The sequence below is a fragment of the Anolis sagrei genome, chromosome X (assembly GCF_037176765.1).
Source record: "Anolis sagrei isolate rAnoSag1 chromosome X, rAnoSag1.mat, whole genome shotgun sequence".
NCBI lineage: Eukaryota > Metazoa > Chordata > Lepidosauria > Squamata > Dactyloidae > Anolis > Anolis sagrei.
In genome coordinates, this window is record NC_090034.1 from 79,760,157 (window position 1) to 79,781,342 (window position 21,186).

General features: G+C 42.5%; 1 protein-coding gene across 1 annotated transcript in view; it reads left to right on the forward strand.

The window, feature by feature from the left end:
- The first annotated feature begins 987 nt into the window (after positions 1-987).
- LYPLA2 (lysophospholipase 2) overlaps positions 988-21,186 on the forward strand; it is a 33,992-nt gene continuing 13,793 nt past the window's right edge. Inside the window, exons 1-4 of the mRNA XM_060784263.2 lie at positions 988-1,140; positions 17,242-17,348; positions 20,387-20,418; positions 20,922-20,987. Of these exons, the coding sequence (XP_060640246.1) occupies positions 17,271-17,348; positions 20,387-20,418; positions 20,922-20,987 (176 nt within the window). The 5' untranslated portion in view covers positions 988-1,140; positions 17,242-17,270. The remainder of the gene's footprint in view (positions 1,141-17,241; positions 17,349-20,386; positions 20,419-20,921; positions 20,988-21,186) is intronic.

Genomic DNA, 21,186 nt, shown 5'->3' on the forward strand with positions numbered 1-21,186 from the left:
TAATAATTAATAATTAAGAATAATAATAATAATAATTTACCCAGTGGTTGTTGAGTTCTTTTAATGCCACAAATGAACATTACATTTTTATTTATATAGATAAAACCACTCCTCTGTTGAGCCAGCTCCACTGGTTGCCAATTTGCTACCGGGCACAATTCAAGGTGCTGGCGTTAGCCTATAAAGCCCTAAACGGTTCTGGCCCTACTTACCTCTCCGAACGCATCTCCTCCTATGAACCCGCTAGGACACTAAGATCGTCCGGGGAGGCCCTGCTCTCGGTCCCGCCTGCGTCACAGGCGTAGTTGGCGGGGACGAGGGACAGGGCCTTCTCGGTGGTGGCCCCTCGGCTATGGAATGCCCTACCTGTAGACATCAGACAGGCCCCTTCGCTGCTGGCGTTTCGGAAGAAGGTTAAGACCTGGCTCTATGAACAAGCGTTTGGCTAAACAGTGCAACTGAATATAGGAGGACGGTAAAATTTGATCTCAGGAATGGCACAAGGATTACGAGAACGGATTCTGATTTCATATTGAGGCGTTATGAATTGTTAATGATTGTTTGATTTTGTTGCTGTATATGATGTGTTTTAATTGTTTAGGATATTGTTGTGATAGTATTGATGTTATTGTGATAATTTCATTGTGTAAACTGCAATGAGTCGCCTTATCAGGCTGAAAAATGCGGTATAGAAATAAAGCAAATAAATAAATAAATATATTATATTATATTTTGTATGTTTTAATGTATTTGGGAAATACTTGATTTAAAAAATGGGGAAAAGTTATAAAAAGCAACAAAAGATCCCAGCGAATCGGTTTGAAAAGAAACAAAACTTCCCAAGATCAAGTTTTAAAGATGGCGGCGCCCACAAGGGGCTCCGTTTCCGGATTCCGTACAAAGCTCTGCCTGGCGCTGGTGGGCGGGGGCTCTCGTCTGTGCCGTACTTTGTGTGGTGCGTCATTTCCGGCGGGGGGTGCCTGGAGACGCCGCTCGCGGCCCCGCCCACCGGCAGCGGAAGTTCCAGAGCGGTTGGCTGAGCGCGAGCCGGACTGAGTTCCTCTCAGTCTGAAGAGAAGAAGAAGCCGGGAAGGAAGGAAGGCAGGAAGGCAGGCAGGGACGGACCGAAAGGAGGAGGAGGTGAGGCCGAGGAAGAGAAAGAGAAGGAAGCCGAAGGGTTAATTAATAGTTAATTAATTAATAATAACGGGTAACAAATAGTGAAGGGGGTTGAATGAAGGGAGGAGGCCATGCGCATGGAGAATGGTCGGAATGAAGGAGTGAACTGTATTTACAGCTTTATTTTAATAATAATAATAATAATTTGTATTAATTTTATTTTAATACTTTAATTCAAATTATATTATTATTTTATCATTACTTATTTTAATAGGTTACTGCATTACTTGTATTGATTTTATTGTAATCATATATTATTTTATGTTATGTTAATAGGTTATAATATTAGGGTTTTTATTAATCTGTTATTGTCTTCGTTTCATTTATTTATTTATTTACTTTACTTGTATACCGCAGTTTCTCAGCCTAACCGGCGACTCAATGCGGTTTACAACAAGGATAAAAATCAATCAACGATATACAATTTAAAACCACAAGAGCACAATATACAATATTACACAACAGTAACAACACAATGCATCTCATAACTAGAGTCGTGATCCAAATTCGTTGTCCATATTTCCTTTCTGTAATCGTCACATTCATTGCACTGATTAACCAAATGCCTGTTCAAACATCCAGGTTTTTAATCTTCTTCGGAGTGCCATTAGCGAGGGGGCTGATCTTACCTCCATGGGAAGGGCGCTCCACAGCCGAGGGGCCACCACAGAAAAGGCCCTGTCTCTCGTCCCCGCCAGCCGCACCTGTGAAGCAGGCGGGATAGAGAGCAGGGCCTCCCCAGAAGATCTTAGGGTCCTGGCGGGCTGATAGGCAGATAGGATAGGTAGCTTGGGCCAGAACCGTTTAGGGCTTTAAAGGCCAATGCCAGCACTTTGAATTGAGCCCGGTAGCAGATCGGCAGCCAGTGGAGCTGGTGCAGCAGAGGAGTTGTATGCTCCCTGCGCTCCGCTTCTGTTAGTATCATGGCTGCCGAACATTGGAAATATGGATATAAAATATTTCTTTTATCTCTTGTATTATTATTTTATCTGGTGTATTTCTACGAATGCCTCATTGTATTGTTGTCTTTATTTAACTTATCTCCATTATAATATGTTTCTATCTTATTTTTTTATCTATTTTATTTCTTTTGAAATTTATTTATTTACTTACAATATTTCTACCCCACCTTTCTCGAACCCGAAGGTGACTCGAGGCGGCTTTACAACATAGGCAGCTATTTGATGCCATTAAAGCAATGTAAAAATTACAATACACATTTAAAACAGAATTATCAAATACATACATTAAAACCTTTAAAAACATATAAAACCACTACTCTCACTATTAGCTTCATTATTCAAAAACATTGTCTAAGCTATTCATATTCAATTTCACATAGTGCGCCAACTCCACTGGTTACCGATCTGCTACCGGGCTGAATTCAAAGTGCTGGCGTTGGCCTTTAAAGCCCTAAACGGTTCGGGCCCAAGCTACCTATCCGACCACATCTCTGCCTATGAACCCACCAGGACTTTGAGATCTTCCGGGGAGACCCTGCTCTCGATCCCGCCTGCTTCTCAAGCTCGGCTGGTGGGGACGAGAGATAGGGCCTTCTCGGTGGTGGCTCCTCGGCTGTGGAACGCCCTTCCTGCAGACATTAGACTAGCACCATCTCTAATGGTATTCTGCAAAAAAGTGAAGACCTGGCTGTTTGAGCAGGCGTTCCAATAATTAGTGCAATGATTGGTTAATGAACACTGGAATGGAACAATGGATGACGAATCTGGAACATGTTTTTGATGACGAGGCGACAGTGAATGGGTATTGTAGTAACTGTTTATTAATTGTGTAATGTGTTAGGTTGTTAACTGTTTCTATACTGTAGCACTGAATTTTTGCTGTTCGTATTTGTTGTGAACCGCTGTGAGTCGCCTTCGGGCTGAGAACAGCAGTATATAAGTAAGGTAAATGAATAAATAAATAAATTTATCTATTGCATTAGGTTCCCAAAGCCTTGTTCAAAAAGCCATGTTTTCACTTTTCTGCGGAAGGTCAGGAGGGAAGAGGCTGATCTAATATCCCTAGGGAGGGAGTTCCACAGCAGAGGGGCCATCACTGAGAAGGCCCTGTCTCTCGTCCCCGCCAGTGGCACCTTTGAAGAAGGCACAACAGAGAGTAGGGCCTCCCCAGATGATCTAGATGGTTCATAGGGAGAGATACATTCAGACAGATAACCTGGGCCGGAACCATTAAAAATGTTGTGTTTCCTTATTTTTGTCTATTTTATTTATATTAATATGTGATTGTATTATTATAATAATTATTATTTATTTTAACTATAATAATAATATCATTTTTATGTTAGGAGTCCCTGCTGGCATAGTAGGTTAAACCTTTGTGCTGGCAGGACTGCTGACCAACAAGTCAGTGGTTCAAATCTGAGGAGAGCACGGTTGAGCTCCCTCTGTCAGTTCCAGCTCCCCATGTGGGGACATGAGAGAAGCCTGTTATAACATTATCATTTTAATTATTGTTCTTTGAATGCTGCAGACTTATTCCCTTTCAGCTGTATAAATACAGGCCGACTCTCCCTTTTATGAAATGCTTGGGATCAGAAGTGTTTTGGATTTGATTCCTTCCCCACTCCCCCCCCCCACACACACAATTTTTTGAATATTTACGTGTATATGTAGGGAGGAAGGGAGGTATTTTAGGGATAGGACAGAAGTCTAAGCATGACATTTCTCATACAGTCAGCCCTCTTTATCCACACATTCTGTATTTATGGATCCGACCATCTATGGATTATTGATAATATTAAAGAAAAAGATTCCAAAAGCAAACCTTGATTTGGCCATCTTACCTGTATATAATGGGACTTGAGCATTCACTATTTTGGCGGTCCTAAAACCAAACCCATATGGAGAACCCATTGTATGCCTCATTATATGAACAACCTGAAGGTAATTTTATTCACAAATGTCATTAATTTTGTATTGTCGAAGGCTTTCATGGCCGGAATCACTCAGTTCTTGTGGGTTTTTTCGGGCTATATGGCCATGTTCTAGAGGCATTTCTCCTGACGTTTCGCCTGCATCTATGGCAAGCATCCTCAGAGGTGACCTCACCTCTGAGGATGCTTGCCATAGATGCAGGCGAAACGTCAGGAGAAATGCCTCTAGAAAATGGCCATATAGCCCGAAAAAACCCACAAGAACTGAGTCATTAATTTTGTTCATAAAATAAAATTCTGGGTTCGTTGAAGCAAAGGGGTCACTATTTCAGTCACTCAGCTGGAAAATTTGGGAGCATTTCTAATTTCCAGATAAGAAAATTTGTCCTTGTTGAATTTTCAGATAATATCATAGCTAGAGATAATTGTTAAAGGGTGTGTGTTGTTTACATTTATGTCCTGCCTTTTATCCAGTTGGCCCAAGCATACTCCAGTGAGCTCAAGGGTATTGTATGCTCCTTGGGCTTCAATTAAACCCTGGCAGGTAGGTTAGGCAGAGACCTGGACCAAAGTTGCTCGGTTTCATGGCTTTGTGGGGATTAAAACATGGATAGTCTTTATCTCAAATCCAATAGTACCCTCAGTAGTGCATTGATATAGCTCTGAAATTATGTATAACATGTTTTGTGTCTGTCAAAATGTATTACAGTCTGTGGAAACTCACATTATAAACAAATGGATGGGTTTTGTAGGGCTTTTGTTGTTAGCCTACTCCTTTGGTAGCTGTTGTATTTTTGAGAAGGTTAATTGTTTTAGTCTGTTATATAAAAGCAATATAACATCTTGGGATCGTAACATAATTTTTACTATCACATATTTTGAACTAAGGGTTATTTTATTAGTGCTTTATTCGTTTTGGTGTATTTTGATTGTCTTTATAAACATTTGGTAGTTATTCACTCACCTTGTGCTATGTTTACTTTAAAGAAGCACATAGCATTGTTGTCAGACATAATACACTGGTATACTTGATATTTACTTCTTTCATAAGCTATATCTCTTTCAAATGCAGATTTCATATTTATTATTAAAAGCACGCACATGTTTCCTTTTCATTGAGTAAAAATCCCTGGCTTGCTGCTAGCACAATAAAATATCATAAGTGATAGAATAAATAAGCTTGGACAGCAAACATGGGTGGTTGTATCAATGTCTTAGCTGGGCCCAATGGGTTTGAAACCAAATAGCTTTTGCAATATTATACACTGCGAAGTACACTGGAACTTTTGCTACCACACATCCAGGTTGATCTCTGCATTAATAAAGAATAGAAAATGAATTGTATCTCATGAACTTGGATTCGCATTTCAGAGGGAGCGAGATGTTTGGTTGGATGCCGTTAACAGCTATGGTGGTTGTAAATCCTCAAAAGATATCCTAATCTTTACTTAATTTACAGTCTGGTTTTAAGCTTGTTGACTTGGAAACAACACTGTCTACAAGTCTAGGATTAAAATTTGAGTTACAGTTCTGACTAATTGACATAATTACTAGTTGACAAAACCAGTCTGTGACCATCACAGTGAGGCGCATTGTAAGTGCAGCCAAAGTTTTGTGTCCAGACATTGTTGGATTTAAACTCTCAGAGGTCCTATTTTGCATGGACAGTTTTGAGGAATGCTGCGAACTGTGGCAGAAACATTATGGAAATCATACTCTGTTTTTTAGCCAATGGCATAATGTTTACAACAAGAGACTTGCAAGATCAGACCAAAGTCTTCCCAGTCCAATATCCTGTCTCCAGTACCAGCCAATTAAACCCCCTCTCAATATACGTGAATTATTTATGAGAGCCACAGCCCTGATAATTTACATATTTTCATCATTTGGTGCTCAGTTACTTTACATAATTTACATATTCTCATCATTTTGTGCCTCTAAATATGAAGGTTCTTTTCAGCTGTTTTTTCAAACAGCTAATCTTAATCCAGTTTTTTGTGAATTTGTGTGGTGCGCTTTCAAAACCATAGTCAAAGTTATATTAATTGTGCCTTGAGCATAGAAAAGAGTGCTGCTATCCCAGGAATATTTAAAATCTATGAGAAACATTTGAGGGAAAATGTATGTCGGAAGGCTTTCATGGCTGGAATCACTAGGTTCTTGTGGGTTTTTTCGGGCTATAGGGCCATGTTCTAGAGGCATTTCTCCTGACGTTTCGCCTGCAACTATGGCAAGCATCCTCAGAGGATGCTTGCCATAGATGCAGGCGAAACGTCAGAAGAAATGCCTCTAGAACATGGCCCTATAGCCCGAAAAAACCCACAAGAACCCATTTGAGGGAAAGAAATCATTTTCATTAATCTCAATGAGATTAATACATAATTTCTTGGTAAAAGGGTTTCCAAATATTTTCCCGCTTCTTAAATTAAATGCACTGTCAGAATTGTGGTCTATTACTTTTAAAAAGAAGGCATATAGAAGAGAGATAACTTAAATTCTGTGAGATAGAGCTTGCAGCTAAAGCATTAGTATTATGAAAATATCAATTTTTTTAGGGAAATTATACAGTTGCCCCTTGATTTTTAGTAAATATCTATATATGATATTCTCTCTGGGAGATTTGAGAGCAGGGCTTCCCAGCCCTCCAAATGTTTTGGACTTCAGTTCAGAAGTTGCAAGCAGCATCCTCAGTGATGGGAATTCTGGGAAATATAGTCCCAAAGTTTGGAAAAACGAAGTTTGGAAAATTCTCCTGTAGAGATACTTTTTGTATACCATCTAATAAAAATGACAGCTACTTGGTTGGAAGCAAAGTCTGAAGAACTTTTATTAGGACCAGATGAAATGCACAAAAGTACTTGACTAAGCTTTTGAGTTGGAAAGACTTGAAAGTTTGCTGACTTCCTGTTTTTGTTCTGTTTTAATTGGTCCTAATGAAGAGTCTGTACTGCTGTTGCTTATTAACTCATGTGTTCTGAAGGCTGGTTGGGGCTGTATTGGTCTGCAACAGGCTCCTCTCTAAAAGTGCTGTCATTAATGTATAAGCATTATGATTAATATTAGATGACTTCCCTTTGTTTAATATGGAATGAGCAGAGAACATTGTTGAAATCCCATTCACCATTTGAATGCCATTCGACCAGCTCCCATTCCTTCTCCATTATTAGCTCAACTATGGATAGAAAATGGTTGATTTTTTCCAGTCTGATTGATGCTGTCATTCTTATCAAGGAATGCATGATGTCAGAATACAGCATTGTCTTAACAGTGGTCTGTGCAAAATAGAGCTATGCTGTGGTGTACAGTGGATCTGAGTCAATATAAGGTAGTATTTCTGTCCCTATGTGGACAGATATCTGTCCACAAGGATAGGCTCTGTGCAGTCCTACATATATTTTGAACTGTTTTTCCCAGAATTGCTCATCATTGTTTAGGATTTCTTAGATTTGCCATTCATCCGTCTTAGGCAATCCCTCATGGCCCATGAGTCTGATTGTCTTCAAGGGATAAAGTCTTCGTGATAGGTATGTGAGTATGGAGACCAATTCTGGGTTTGCATGGTCTTTCTTTCACAATGAGGACATCGATTTCCAGATGAAAGGTGGTCCTGAAAAGGGTTTGTTTGGCTTGCTTCTTTCCCCATTTTTTCCTTTTTGCCATCCATTCATGTCTCTTTGGAACCCACAGCACTATTGGTAATAGCTGACTTCCTGTTAGACGCTTGAGCGCTAGGACTTCCCAGTTCTCAGTATTGATGCCACATTTTTTTAAAGTTAGCTTTAAGACCATCTTTCAGTCCCTTTTGTTGTCCATTGACATTCTGTTTTCTGTTCTTGAGCTGAGAGTAGAGTAATTGCTTTGAGAGATGGTGATCTTCGGGCATTCGGACAATGTGGCATTTGGTCTAGCAAAGTTGATGGTAGATCATCGCTATAGTTCTGGTGATCTTTGCTTCTTCCAGAATGCTGACATTTGTCTATCTATCTTTCCAATAGATTGCAGGATTTTTCAGAGGCAACACTGTTGGAATCTTTCCAGAAGTCTAGAGTGATGTTTGTAGACCAGGGGTCTTCAAACTTTTTAAAGTTGGGGGGGGGGGGGGAGGGGTCACAGTTCCTCAGACTGTTGGGGGGACCAAATTATGCAAAACAAAAATCATTGAAAGACAAAACAATATTAAAACTGAAGAACAATTTTCACCAACATCAACTTACCCATCTTTCAATGGGAAGTATGGGCCTACTTTTGGATGATGAAATAGTCAACTTAATTAGTCTAAAGTTTAGCACAGGGGCCAGGTAAATGACCTTGGAGGGTCGCATCCAGCCCACGGGCCTTAGTTTAGGAACCCCTGTTGTACACGGTCCATGTTTTGCAGATGAACAACAGAGTTAGAAGGGCAGTAGCTTTACAAACAAGCATCTTGGTGTCCTTACGAATGTCCCAACCCTCAAACACTCTCTGCTTCATTCAGCCACATCTGTAGGAACTCACAGCTTCCATCCCTTGCTTTGGAAGCACAGAAGCAGGACATAGCGAGAGCTGTCTGGAGCAACTGCTGTGACCTCTTGGCATGGAAGTTCAAGTTAGCAATCATGGTTCAAAGTTGATAGTCCAGTTCCTTTTTCTAAAACCCTCATAAATTACTTGGCTACACACAAAATGTGACAGTAAATGTTATGCAATTCATTAAGAGTGTTTTATTACATTCTTTCTCCTTTCTAATTTTGTAATTCTAATTGTGGCAGAATCCCTGGATAGTTGTAAAGGCATTATAACAATGTGGTATTTCATTGTCAAGCTCTTTCTTTAGGGTTTTACGTTCTCAAGTACAGCAACATTCCTGTTGTTGCCTCAATTGTTTGCCACAGCTCCAGATAATTTATGAATGGTTAAACAACAGTGCACTTAGCCAGAATTGGGCAGGGAGGTAGTTTAGTTCCTGACGTTGTGAAAATTTGCAATGTATTTCTACTGTCTTTCCTGTTTTTAAACTAGTGCACCTATCCACCAAAGGACCTGTCCGCATCTCATCACGCCCCAGTTTTCCTCAGGAGTCTTTGTGTGGCGTGTACCTAGTTTTCCAAACCACACATTTGCTAGGGTGTCCATGGCTACACTAATAGCATTTTAATAATATTCTATTATTAACAACTTCGGCCTGCAATAAGCCTTTCAACCAATGATAGGGTCAGCAGTTATCCTAATTAGTCTGTAGTCTCAAATTTGTCAGCTGTTTTAGTGGTTTTATATTGGCTACCATCCCATTATCTGGTGAGAAACCTGATTTCCATGACACTATAAGTTTCAGAGCTGAGTGAGCTTAAATCTTAAATTCAGGTCAATCTCTCCCTTTTCTTGAAAGGGTCCCTGGCACATCATGGCTTAGCTTGGTGCTGTGTAAAATGTCACCCTTTCTTCCAATTTTAGTTTTGATAGATTTGAAGATTTGACTTAAGAATGGTAAGCCCTTCACAGAAGAGCTACCAGAGTTCCTCTTTAAAGGGATAGAGACTGGATGTGATTCTGAGTGGACATAAAGTGCAAAATTGGAGAAAAAGCTAATTAAATAAAAGGTTTTTCATTCCAGAATAATTGTCATGTCTAACAAGAGTGGCATTAATGTAGTTTCCTGATAATGATGATGGACTATTTCGTCTAGCAGCAACCGAGGGATGCTGAATGTTGTCATCTGGCAAATACAATAACTGGAATAATAAATGAAGGAACACATAATTTCTTCCTTCTGCTGTAAAGAGGTGAAAATAAGTTCTGAGATGCCTTGTGTCTCTGTTTATTTCATTCAGACATGTCTCTTAACAGAAAATTGTCTCTTTTAATAGTTAATTTACTTTCCTGAGCTACTGCTTATGAAATGATGGTATGCCATGGGGTTGGGGTGGTGATTATGGTTTCTTTACAGTTGAAAACTATACATTCTTTTTTTTCTTTCTTTTTTTTCTCCATAAGGTAGTATTCATGAGACGGAGGTTCTTCTGTGTTCTATTCTACTTTTCAGTTTTGTATGCCTGTTTTCTGTATTCGGTTCACAGCCCAACTTCATGTTAGCCTTTCTGAAGTCCATTACTTTTCAGCGGATTGAAATACTCCCATCTCTTGCATAGTCTTGTGACCTTGATTTTTGACATTATTGATTTTTGGTCTTGAGTATCGTATTGTGCAGTCGCTTCCTTCTTATCGTTTGGTTAGACTCCAAAATGGTGGTTTGGAGTAAGTGAACTTGGCAGGTCCTACTCAGTTTCAGGGCAGATTCTTAATCAAACATTTATATGTGCAATTTTGCAATAGGTATCCTTGTCAGAACCATCCTGTTTAAATGCAGCTCTGTCTGCAACTTCTTCCAAGTGGAGGAGAGCTGCACTGATGAGCTCATCTCCTTCCAAATAAAGAGGAAGGCTTAGCTGCTGTGTGTCACAGACACCTGCCTTGAAAGAGTTGTGTGGCCATTCAGATCAGAGGACAGCTTGGTGTATCATTTGATGTGCCTCTTCTGCTGATATAGATGAATATCCTAGTGAGCAAGAATCCTACATTTTTGTACTTAACACAAATCTTGTGCTGACCATATGAATCAATACCCCAAAGGTATTGAATTTTCTATAAGACCACAGGGATGATAGGATGTAGCTGTTGTGTCTCTTCATGTTCTTTCTGGACGTGACCCTAAGACAACCCCATCACAGAGTTTCCTGGGGCTGAGAGCATGTGACTTGCCCAGGGTGGCTCAATAGGTTTTGCACGGGCAAGCAGGGATTTGAGCTCTGCTCTCTAAGGCAGGCTATCAATATAAACAACAATAAACTTTCTTCATGATCTGTTTTTATCATTTTTTCTTTGCACTGCATAGGAAATTGGAGGAAATACAAGACGAGGGGCTAGAAATTTCATTTTGATGGGGTGTTATCAACTTACTGGAAGTTCTCTCAGTTTGTTGACAGTATTATCTGGTTGCTGGGATCTCTTCTGTATTTTGGTAGGCAACCATATCAAGCAGAACTCCTGGCTGGGAATGTATTTCAGAGTCACCTGGTGGCAACAGGGTCAAGGGATGGAGCTGGGGAAACTGGGGGAAATTGTCTTCCTTGTGTGGTGTTCTGTCTTTAAAGAAAACGGAGAATTTACTTACTCCCATCTCACAGGATTGCCTCCTACCAGCTCAACTTTCTGCTTAGAGGTGACAGGAGGCATCGTCCTACACCATTTCTCTCCATGGGCTCCTGTGCTCTCCTTCCCAATCTGCTTACCGAGTTGTCAGGGCTTTTCCGAGTTGTCAGGGGCCTGTTAAATCCGCCAAAAAGCGAGGCCTCTGACAACTCGGTGGCTCGCTGTGAAGCATTTGCTCGATCCTTCGCGGATAAAATTGAGCGGATCCGGTCGGGTTTTGGCGTCATGTTAACGGCAGTCTCTGGGGATGTAACGAGAGCATCTGCTTGTCCAGTTTTGTTGGATTCGTTTCAATTGGTTCAGCTTGAGGATGTGGACAGGATCCTTGGAGAGGTGCGACCCACCACATGCATCCTAGACCCCTGCCCTTCCTGGCTGATCAAGGAAGCCAGAGGGGGTTTGGCAGAGTGGGTGAAGGTGATGGTTAATGCCTCCTTACAGGAAGGAAAATTTCCAGCGAGCTTAAAACAAGCTATTATAAAACCGCTGTTGAAGAAACCATCACTGGATCCCACTCAATTTGACAACTATCGGCCTGTTTCCAATCTCCCCTACTTGGGCAAGGTCATGGAACGTGTGGTGGCAACACAACTCCAGGGGTTTCTGGTAGACACTGATTATCTAGACCCGGCACAGTCTGGCTTTAGGCCGGGACATGGAACTGAGACAGCCTTGGTCGCCTTGGTAGATGATCTACGCAGGGAGCTAGACAGGGGGAGTGTGTCCCTGTTAGTTCTGCTGGACCTCTCAGCGGCCTTCGATACCGTCGATCACGGTATCCTTCTGGGCCGCCTCATGGATATGGGGCTCGGAGGCACTGCTCTGCGGTGGCTTCGATCCTTCCTTGAGGGACGGACCCAGAAGGTGTTACTGGGTGACACCTGTTCGGCCCCACAACTGTTGTTGTGTGGAGTCCCACAGGGTTCTATCTTGTCCCCGATGTTATTTAACATCTACATGAAGCCGCTAGGAGAGATCATTCGGAGTTTCGGACTAAGATGCTATCTCTATGCAGATGACGTCCAAATCTGTCACTCCTTCTCACCTGTCACCAAGGAGGCTGTCCAGACCTTGAACCGGTGTTTAGCCGCTGTATCGGACTGGATGAGAGCTAACAAATTGAAATTGAATCCAGACAAGACAGAGGTCCTACTGGTCAGTCGGAAGGCCGAACAGGGTATAGGGTTACAGCCTGTGTTAGACGGGGTTACACTCCCCCTGAAGACACAGGTTCGCAGCTTGGGAGTGATCCTGGACTCATCGCTGAGCCTGGAGCCCCAGGTCTCAGCGGTGGCCGGGAGAGCTTTCGCACAATTAAAACTTGTGCGCCAGCTGCGCCCGTACCTTGGGAAGTCGGATCTGGCCACGGTGGTCCACGCTCTTGTCACATCCCGGTTGGATTACTGCAACGCACTCTACGTGGGGTTGCCTTTGAAGACTGCTCGGAAACTTCAACTAGTCCAGCGAGAAGCAGCCAGATTGCTCACCGGAGCGGCGTACAGGGAGCACACCACCCCCCTGTTGCGTCAGCTCCACTGGCTGCCGATCCAATTCCGAGCACAATTCAAAGTGCTGGTTTTGACCTACAAAACCCTATACGGTTCCGGCCCAGTGTATCTGTCCGAACGGATCTCCCTCTACATCCCACCTCGAAGTTTAAGATCTTCTGGGGAGGCCCTGCTCTCGACCCCGCCAGTGGCACAAGTGAGACTGGCGGGGACGAGGAGCAGGGCCTTCTCAGTGGTGGCCCCTCACCTGTGGAACTCACTCCCCGGGGAGATCAGATCGACGACTTCCCTTCTAGCGTTTAGGAAAAAACTAAAGACCTGGATGTGGGACCAAGCTTTTGGCCATGCTGACAACTGATTAAAGCCTATCGATAGACAACGACAATGGAATGGAATGGATATATGGACTCTGATATATGGACTCTGACATGAGATAGTTTTTATGATTTTAATAGGTATTGATGTTTCATTTTAATTGTTGAACTGTTATATTTTGTATTATTTGTTGTGTGATTTGGGCATCTAATTGTGCCCCTTTGTAAGCCGCCCTGAGTCCCCCCCGGGGTGAGAAGGGCGGGGTATAAGTAGATGAAATAAATAAATAATAAATTACTCTTGAGGAGATAGGAGGCATTGTCCTTGAGGCAGCTTTCTTTGCTGTCCAGTTTGGAAGCCATTCTGAGAGATCTTGGGATTGACAAAGTACAAAAGGGGAAGGACGGATTTGTGATCAGATTAGATGTAGTCCATCTTCTCCAGGCTCTTGGTTGCTCAAGGGCGTCACAGGCTCATGAATCCTTGTGTCCCTGCGTCATTATCAGCAACGATGGAAAAGCAGCCTTGGCCTTTCCTGATGATAGGAAGGAGGCAAAAGCTCACATTAACCTTTCAGCTTTTGGATCCATGCTTACAATGAACAAACCTTCATCTTGCATCAGCAATGAGTTGTTAACCATCTCTGTTTCCTTGTTTTCATATCTTAAATTATAGGTTGCCTTGCATACTTTAGTTCAGAGATGTCTACAGCTGTAGGAAGTAATAAATGTGGTGTAGGCTATACATTGCATTGTTTGTTTGAGGTAGACTCTACCATTTCCTTGTGTCTTCCATCTTCAAAAGAACTACCAAAACATGAGTCACCTGCAAAATGTGAACAAAATCAGTTTAACCTAATTTTTGGATTGGCTCCATTGCAGGTCAGCTCTGTGGATTATACTGGTGACTGGTGAAATGGATAAGTAAGAATTTGTGGAAGTTCCTTCATGAAAACTGGTAGGGGGAAATGCAAGACTTTGAGATCTCTGTGCCTCTAATGGCCATTTTTGTGACTTAACTAGAGCTAACAATTCATATCTATATCTATCATCAATACATACATGGTAGAGGTATCTACTTACACAGACAACCTCACGCCTCCACAAACAGGTTATAGTTCCAAGTGCTGAGAAGGCTCCAAAGGCACTCCCTCAACTCACATCGCAGGTTATAGTGGGCGTCATGAACATGTAGCCCAAACGCTGCCAATGTCCACCCCAAACACTATCCATCCAAGGAATTCTTTCATTCGGGGACAATGTTATCCAATGTGTTTCCTCCACCACAGGCAGGCATCCCGGGGTTCTTTGTGTGGAATTTGCATGATCCTGCCCACAGCCTCTCCCTTAACCCTCTCCTACCCTTTCTTTTGGCACAAGGCAAAGAGAGGAATTGATCAGCAACTGAACAGACTGGAGGGGTTTGAGGGACTGATTCAACAGGGTGGAAGTTGTAGTTCACCCTGCATCAAGGCAGAGCACTGTGACCCCTTTCGATAATGGACCCAGGCCACATTTGGCACGCAGAACCCCCATGACCAGGTTTGGGAAAATTGACCTTGATTTATAGGAGTTGTAGTTCACCTACATGCAGAGAGCACTGTGAACCCAGTGCCACCAGTATGCACAAACCCAAACATGGCCAACTGTGCATACTGGCAGGATTTGGGCGTGATTGCCCTGGGAATCTGGGAGTTGTAGTTCACCCTTATCCATAGAGCACTGAACACAGCAGATGATGGATCTAGACCAAATTTTGCACACAGAACCAACATGAGCAACTGCGATTACTGGCTGGGATTGTGGGTGATTGTCCTGGGAATCTGGGAGTTGTAGTTCACCCTTATCTAGGTATCACTGAACCCAGTTGATACCGGATCTCGGCCACACTTAGCGCAGGGGCCCAACATGGCAACTTTGAGTAATGGCAGGGTTTGGGAAAGATTGAATCATGATTCTGGGAATTGTAGTTCACCCACATCCTTATGCATTTTCTATTGGGAGCATTAATAAAAAGCAAAAGATTGGCTTTTTCTAATAGCATTAGACATTACCAAACTGATATTACCAAACTTCAAAAAACAAACACCGCCAGGTCCCCAAGCTAGTATATAGATATTCTAACATCTGATGAAGTAGAATCAGTGAATGCTTATATTACGATATTTGTGTTATCTCAGTCTCAAATGTGCTACATTATCCTTTTGCTTGTTGCCAGCAATATTATTGTTGCCTTTTTGGCTATTTATTTATTTGGAGTCCGGTTTTCTTATTGCAGGTGGATATCTGAAAAGTCCAGTGTTTCATATTTGCCTTCTCTTGACCACTGAATGTCTGTTTGTAAAGCTGGCATGAGGTGGAATATATGTGTACAAAGTGGGAGTGTGTCAGGGAGTTGTTTTCACAGTCAAATGTTTAAAAACCCTGTTTTGAAGCTACGGCTTTTGAATTAAAAGATGATCCCAGAAATGAGAGCTCCCGTATAGTATTGAGAATGTTTAAACTTCTGTGACTTCTTAGCTTTATCCAAGAAAAGTCACAATGAATGTGTTGGACCACAAGGCTCCTTTGTTGTTTCTGCTGTAAGAGCCAACACAGCCATTCCTCTGGAATTTTTCTCACCTGAGAAAGCATTTCTCATGCCAACTTTGTCGCTGTTTCAGGGCTGGAGGGAGGCCTCCGAGCTCTTAACTCTTTGGATGGGAAAAAGCAGGCGCCGGGAGGAAATGTCCTCCTCCATTGTTTGAGCTGAAAAGAATAGAAAGGCAAAACAAAACAGTCCCGTCTGTAGCCCACTCTCTGCTCAGCCGCTTTTGGCATAATGTGGGTCTAGGGGTTTTAATCTGTTTTGTGCTGAGCCCTATTGTGAGTGCTGGCTAATTTGCACTTTGCGTTCAACATGAAAAATGCCATTCGTCGTGTTGTGGAAAATGACAGATAAAGCGTTATTGAAGGAAAATACTTAGGAGTTGAGAGAGGGGAAACGTCTAATTTTGCCTGCTTTGTCTAATTATTTCTTGGTAGTGTACTTTTTGTACTGCCCCTCATCTCCAAACCATAAGCGTTGGAATCACAAGGTCTTGATTTCTTTTTAAAAAAACTGAGGATTTTGTCAGTTCTCTAAACTCCAGTGCCGTTTCCAAAATGCTTTGAAGAACTCCGTGCCGCCTATCTTTGCGCTCCATGTTTCTGTCCCAGTGACCCTGTCTGCTCTTCTCTTGCCGGGCCATCTATTTCCTGTCAACATCACAAAGCCGTTCTTTTTGTCCTTGGGCTCTTCTGAGGCTTTTCTTATCACAACTGATCAGAACAAGGGTCTTCATCTTCATTCAGCGGATTTTATTCCGTCTGGCACAGTGAAAATTCTTATGCCGTTCGGACTGATGCCTCCCTAATCTTGCTCTTTTAAGACAACTTTTTCTCTCTCTGCAAGGGGCACCTTCACAAATCTTCACAAATCTATGCAGCATGCATATATATATCTATATCTCTCTAACAATATGAACACAGAGGGGGGGAAACGGGGAATGAATTAAATAAACATTCTGTATTTTCCCGCTCATCAGAAAACATTTGGAAGATTTTGAGTCAGCTTTAAGCGAAATGGGTTTCTGTGGTTATGGGATTTGCTGCACCTGGCGTCAGCATCCCTATTCTTTTTGGAGGGCTTCAGATGAACTAGAAACCTTTCTAGATTTTTACTTTATGTGCCTGGAGATGAGGCAGTCCATTTGCCACCAGCAACTGCAGCGTCCAGATAGAATCGTTTTCTCAAGTGGAAGTCCATCCTTCAGAACTAATGGAATGCTATTTGAAATGTTGCTGTGTCCAGATTATAAAAATGCCTTTCTTAATCTGGAATGTTCTGCATTGCATTTCCTACTCTGAATATTTTAGCAGTCATTTTAAACACTGGAGTAAACTCCTAGTCCTCGTGTTTTTATTTGGGGCAGGGAAGAGAGAAACCTAAGAGGAGGTTTGTGAGAGGAGCTTGAACATCTTGCATGGATTAGATGGGGTGCCTTTGCATGCTTTTTCCTTTGTTTAGTGGTCCACCCCCATTCCTCTCACTGGGGGTGGACCACTAAGACACCAGTCTTTGATGCTTGGTACACTGTAAACATATTTTTTTTCATTTTTCACTTTCTGTCTCCTGCAGGCGTGAGCGGTTGAATCTTTCATTGGTGTATGTGCGGTAACAACATGTCTGTCCCCCTCCTTGCTGATGCCGTGACCATTTCAGGGGCAGAGCGGGAGACTGCAGCGGTAAGGCAGCCCTCCTTCCTTAGGTTTACCATCTGTCAGGATCCAGGAAGATTAGGGGAATTAACGGTGTCTCTCCCTCTCTCCCCTTCCCACCATGTCCCTCTGCCCTGCTGCTACATGCAAAGGGGGTAGTGATGGCAGAGGCAGAAATGTTCGCTTGAAACCAACTTTGGCGGGGCGGGGGGGGGGGGGGGTATCAAGAAGAGATCAAACCATGGCATTGTTCCTTGCCAGTAAATCCTACAAATGTTGTTTGTGTAGGACCTGCACACAAAGAGCTCCATTTCCTCTGGCAGGTAATTATTGGTCCAAATTGTGTCAGCCTCAAAGCTGATTCTCCTGCACTAACAAGGTAATACATAGCCCAGGCTTGCTTTCCTCCTCCCGATGCAGAGGCAGAGCCTGGCGGCCTGCTGCTGGCTCTGCAGAAATAGCACTTGACGCCTCCCTTGTGGGGCTTCAGAGCCCCGTTAATCCCCTGCCTCCTTGCCAGCCCTGGCTGTTTTCACACCATCAGTTAGTCCCAGTGGTTTATTCTTTGTGTTTGCATGAACTGTATCCACCCCACTTCACAGGATCCAAACTCTACACAGAGACTGCATTACAAGAGGCACACCTGCTTGCCTAGATAAGACTAAGTCACATCATTCTTCAAAAATTTGGTCTCCCAAACAGCCAGAGATGGAAAGCGAGGCATAGATGGAGTATTAGCAAGCAGACTCAGGCATTTCTTGTGATCTGACTGTTTTTTAAACTCTGCTAAGACATCAGTTTGGGTTTATTCCTAAGGACTAATAGCTTGTCCTTTTAGAAAAAAAAACAAAGATATGTATTTCATTCTGCAATCTGTACTACGTTATAATTTTTGTACCTGTTAAACAGATTCTTGCTCTCCTGACTTTTGTTAGTCAAGTTTCAAACTCAGCATTCAGAAGCTTCCTGTTCCAGAACTGGAAAACCCCTGCACTTGTTCTGGGCTGCAATGCAAATGCAGACACGTGCTAATTTTTTAGCCGTGTTTTGACTCTACACTTTCCCCCCTTTTTAAAGGAAAGATAGATATGTGGAGATCTGTGGATTGTAAATACGTCTGAGCTGTAGGAAATGTGCAAGATTTGTGAGATGTTAGCGTTGCATGAATCTGATTTTTTTTTTTTGCTTGTCTAAAAAATTGTAAGCATCATAAGATTTCCTTTTAAATGTTTCTCTTAATATATAGTGGGTCCACCAAGTGCAGATTGTCAAGTCCATTGTTACTAAATGGCAACAACATGAACACAGAAATGCTAAAGCACTTATTTAATAACGTGGGGCATGATCATCTGCATTGTTTGTATCCACACAAAGTCTTGAAATGGAACCCCCCAGATACAGTGGGCTCAATCTACTAAAGCTAAAGAAGAGCCTATGCTCTCTTTCAGAGAAATTTGGCCCCAAATTGTGCAGCTTTTCTGACATTGGATTTTGGGACTGAAGAGTGGGGTGGATCAAGGTGAAAGATGTGTAGGTTTGTATTTCTGCGGCCGTGAGGCCTTGGAACTTGCATTTTCTTTGGTTACAGGAGTGTGCTGTGAAGCAGCTACAGCCATTCACTCTGGATTAAGTTCTCTTATAAATGGACCCCCTTAGAAATGTCTCTCTGTCAGTCATAGACACCCCCCCCCCTCCGAACACCTTGAGCAATCTTCCTCAAAGCTGGTTGCCTCCAGATGCATTGAGCTACTACTCTCATAATCCACACACAGCTAACACCTCTGGATGGCACCTGGTCAGGGGAATCTCATATTGAAGTTAAATCAGATTAAAACCTGAGGTAACTGGTGGTGTGATGCTAATCTTCCCAGAATGAGGGCCTAAAGATTGCTGGTTTGACAATGTGAGCATCTGCTACCGAGACACATGAGGCGGATGTTGCAGATATTTCAACCCACACCTGAATGGCTTTCATGAAATGACTAAGGAACAGCTCTGTTTTCTTCAGAAAGGCTGAAAAACACATTTGACAATAGCCACGGGAAGGCAAAACACAGCTAACACTTCTAGATGGTGGTTTTATGTGGGTTTGGTGATCAAGAAGAACTGATTTCAGTCCAAGGAGGAAGGAAATGGTCTGTCCCTGTATCCATCTCTTTCATGGTGGATCTCATGCCCCTGATTGTTGTTGCTGTTTTCTAAGGTGAACCTGTCACAGAGTTTTCCCTCCAGGGTTTCTTCAGAGGAGGTTCAGGTTCATTTACCAGCTTGTACTGAGGCTGAGAGAGTATGATGTGCCCAAGGATTTCCGTAGCTGAGCAGGGATTCATATCCCAGAGTTCTTGTTTGCATTTCTCCATAATTGTGGTCTTCTGAAATGGGGCCTCTAACAAAATCCAACTTTTTGCAACTTATAAGTTTGAACATACGCTATTTTCATATCTGAATGCACAGCATTTAGTAGCTGGGGAAGGGAGCATAGAGATCTGCAGGCCACCAATTCCCCAGCCTTTGAAATCACCTTGGAGCTCTTGCTGGGTTCCAAAGATCCCTTTATCCTCCCAAAAGATCTCTACAACCAGTTCTGCTTATCTAATTTATTCAAAAAATATCAAAGCAGTATCAGAACACTGTTGTTCTTTTGAAGCTGTGTTGTTATGGCCTTTTAGAAGGAAAAAACAAACAGTTTGAACTACTTGCAGATAGGGATAGCCTTGGCCTGCAGTCTGGAGTGTCTCAGGTGTGGGGAGGCCATGCACCTTTAGGGACAAAGTAGCCCAGTGCTGGTTAGTCATGGTGACTTAGTTTTGCCTTTGTCAGTCATGTTTTTTTCCTCCTCCAAGGAGGTGGATATTCTCTCATTGCAGTGGGGCCCAATTTGTGTGTGTGTGACATTCATATTCCCCGTCTTACCTGCAGTTGGATTCTTCTTGCTTTTCACCTTCCTGCATAATCTGCCTTATTTATTCTTGCAACTAATTGGCCCTGCTGCTTCTTGGGATTCACCCACTTGGGATTCAGTCACTGTGCTGGCTAATGGATTTTTTTTCTGCTTGACTTCACAGGTCATTTTTTTACATGGGCTTGGAGACACAGGGTGAGTATTGGGAGGTTTCATCTGATGCATGAAGGGATACGGAGAGGGGGAATACTGAGGAAAGACTGAGCAATGCACACTGAAAATAGGTATTCTATTGGGAAGCATTAGAGAACTGTGTGGTGTGAGGAGGAAGACGACTGCAGGATAGGATTTAACAGTGAGAATCTACTGAGAGGGAGAGGCCATAAGTTGCCAATCTAAAATATGGTGTCACATTGGAAGGCATCTGGGAAGGTGCCTTGCACAGCACTGCTTTGAACACAGGTTGCTTCTGAGTAGCCTGCAGATTTTATATTCAGGAAGAGTAACTAATACAGATGCTTCTGTACTCCTTAAAACAGCAAGTATTACAGAGAAAGATTTTTAGGCATATGCCATTGCCAAGTTTAGCAGCTGTGGGCATGTTTTGCATACCTTTCCAATAAAGATGGGCAGTGAGGAGGGCTTCATGACGTGCTGTGTCATGCAAATACTGATCCGTATCCTCTCTCCAACTCCAGGCACAGTTGGGCTGAAGCCCTGTCCTCCATCCGGCTCCCTTATGTGAAGTACATCTGCCCTCATGCGTAAGTCTCTCCTTCATTTAGTGCTAGACTGGAGGCTTTATTATACCTGAAACATTTCTAAATTACCCCTTTCCCCTTGGACTCCAGGGCAGGGTAATATCACGAGTAATATTAAAATAAAAATGGTATCAAGCAAAACAAAAAGCAATTGTAAGCTTATGAGACAGTTCAGCCTTTTATAACACCTAAGCAACATGAA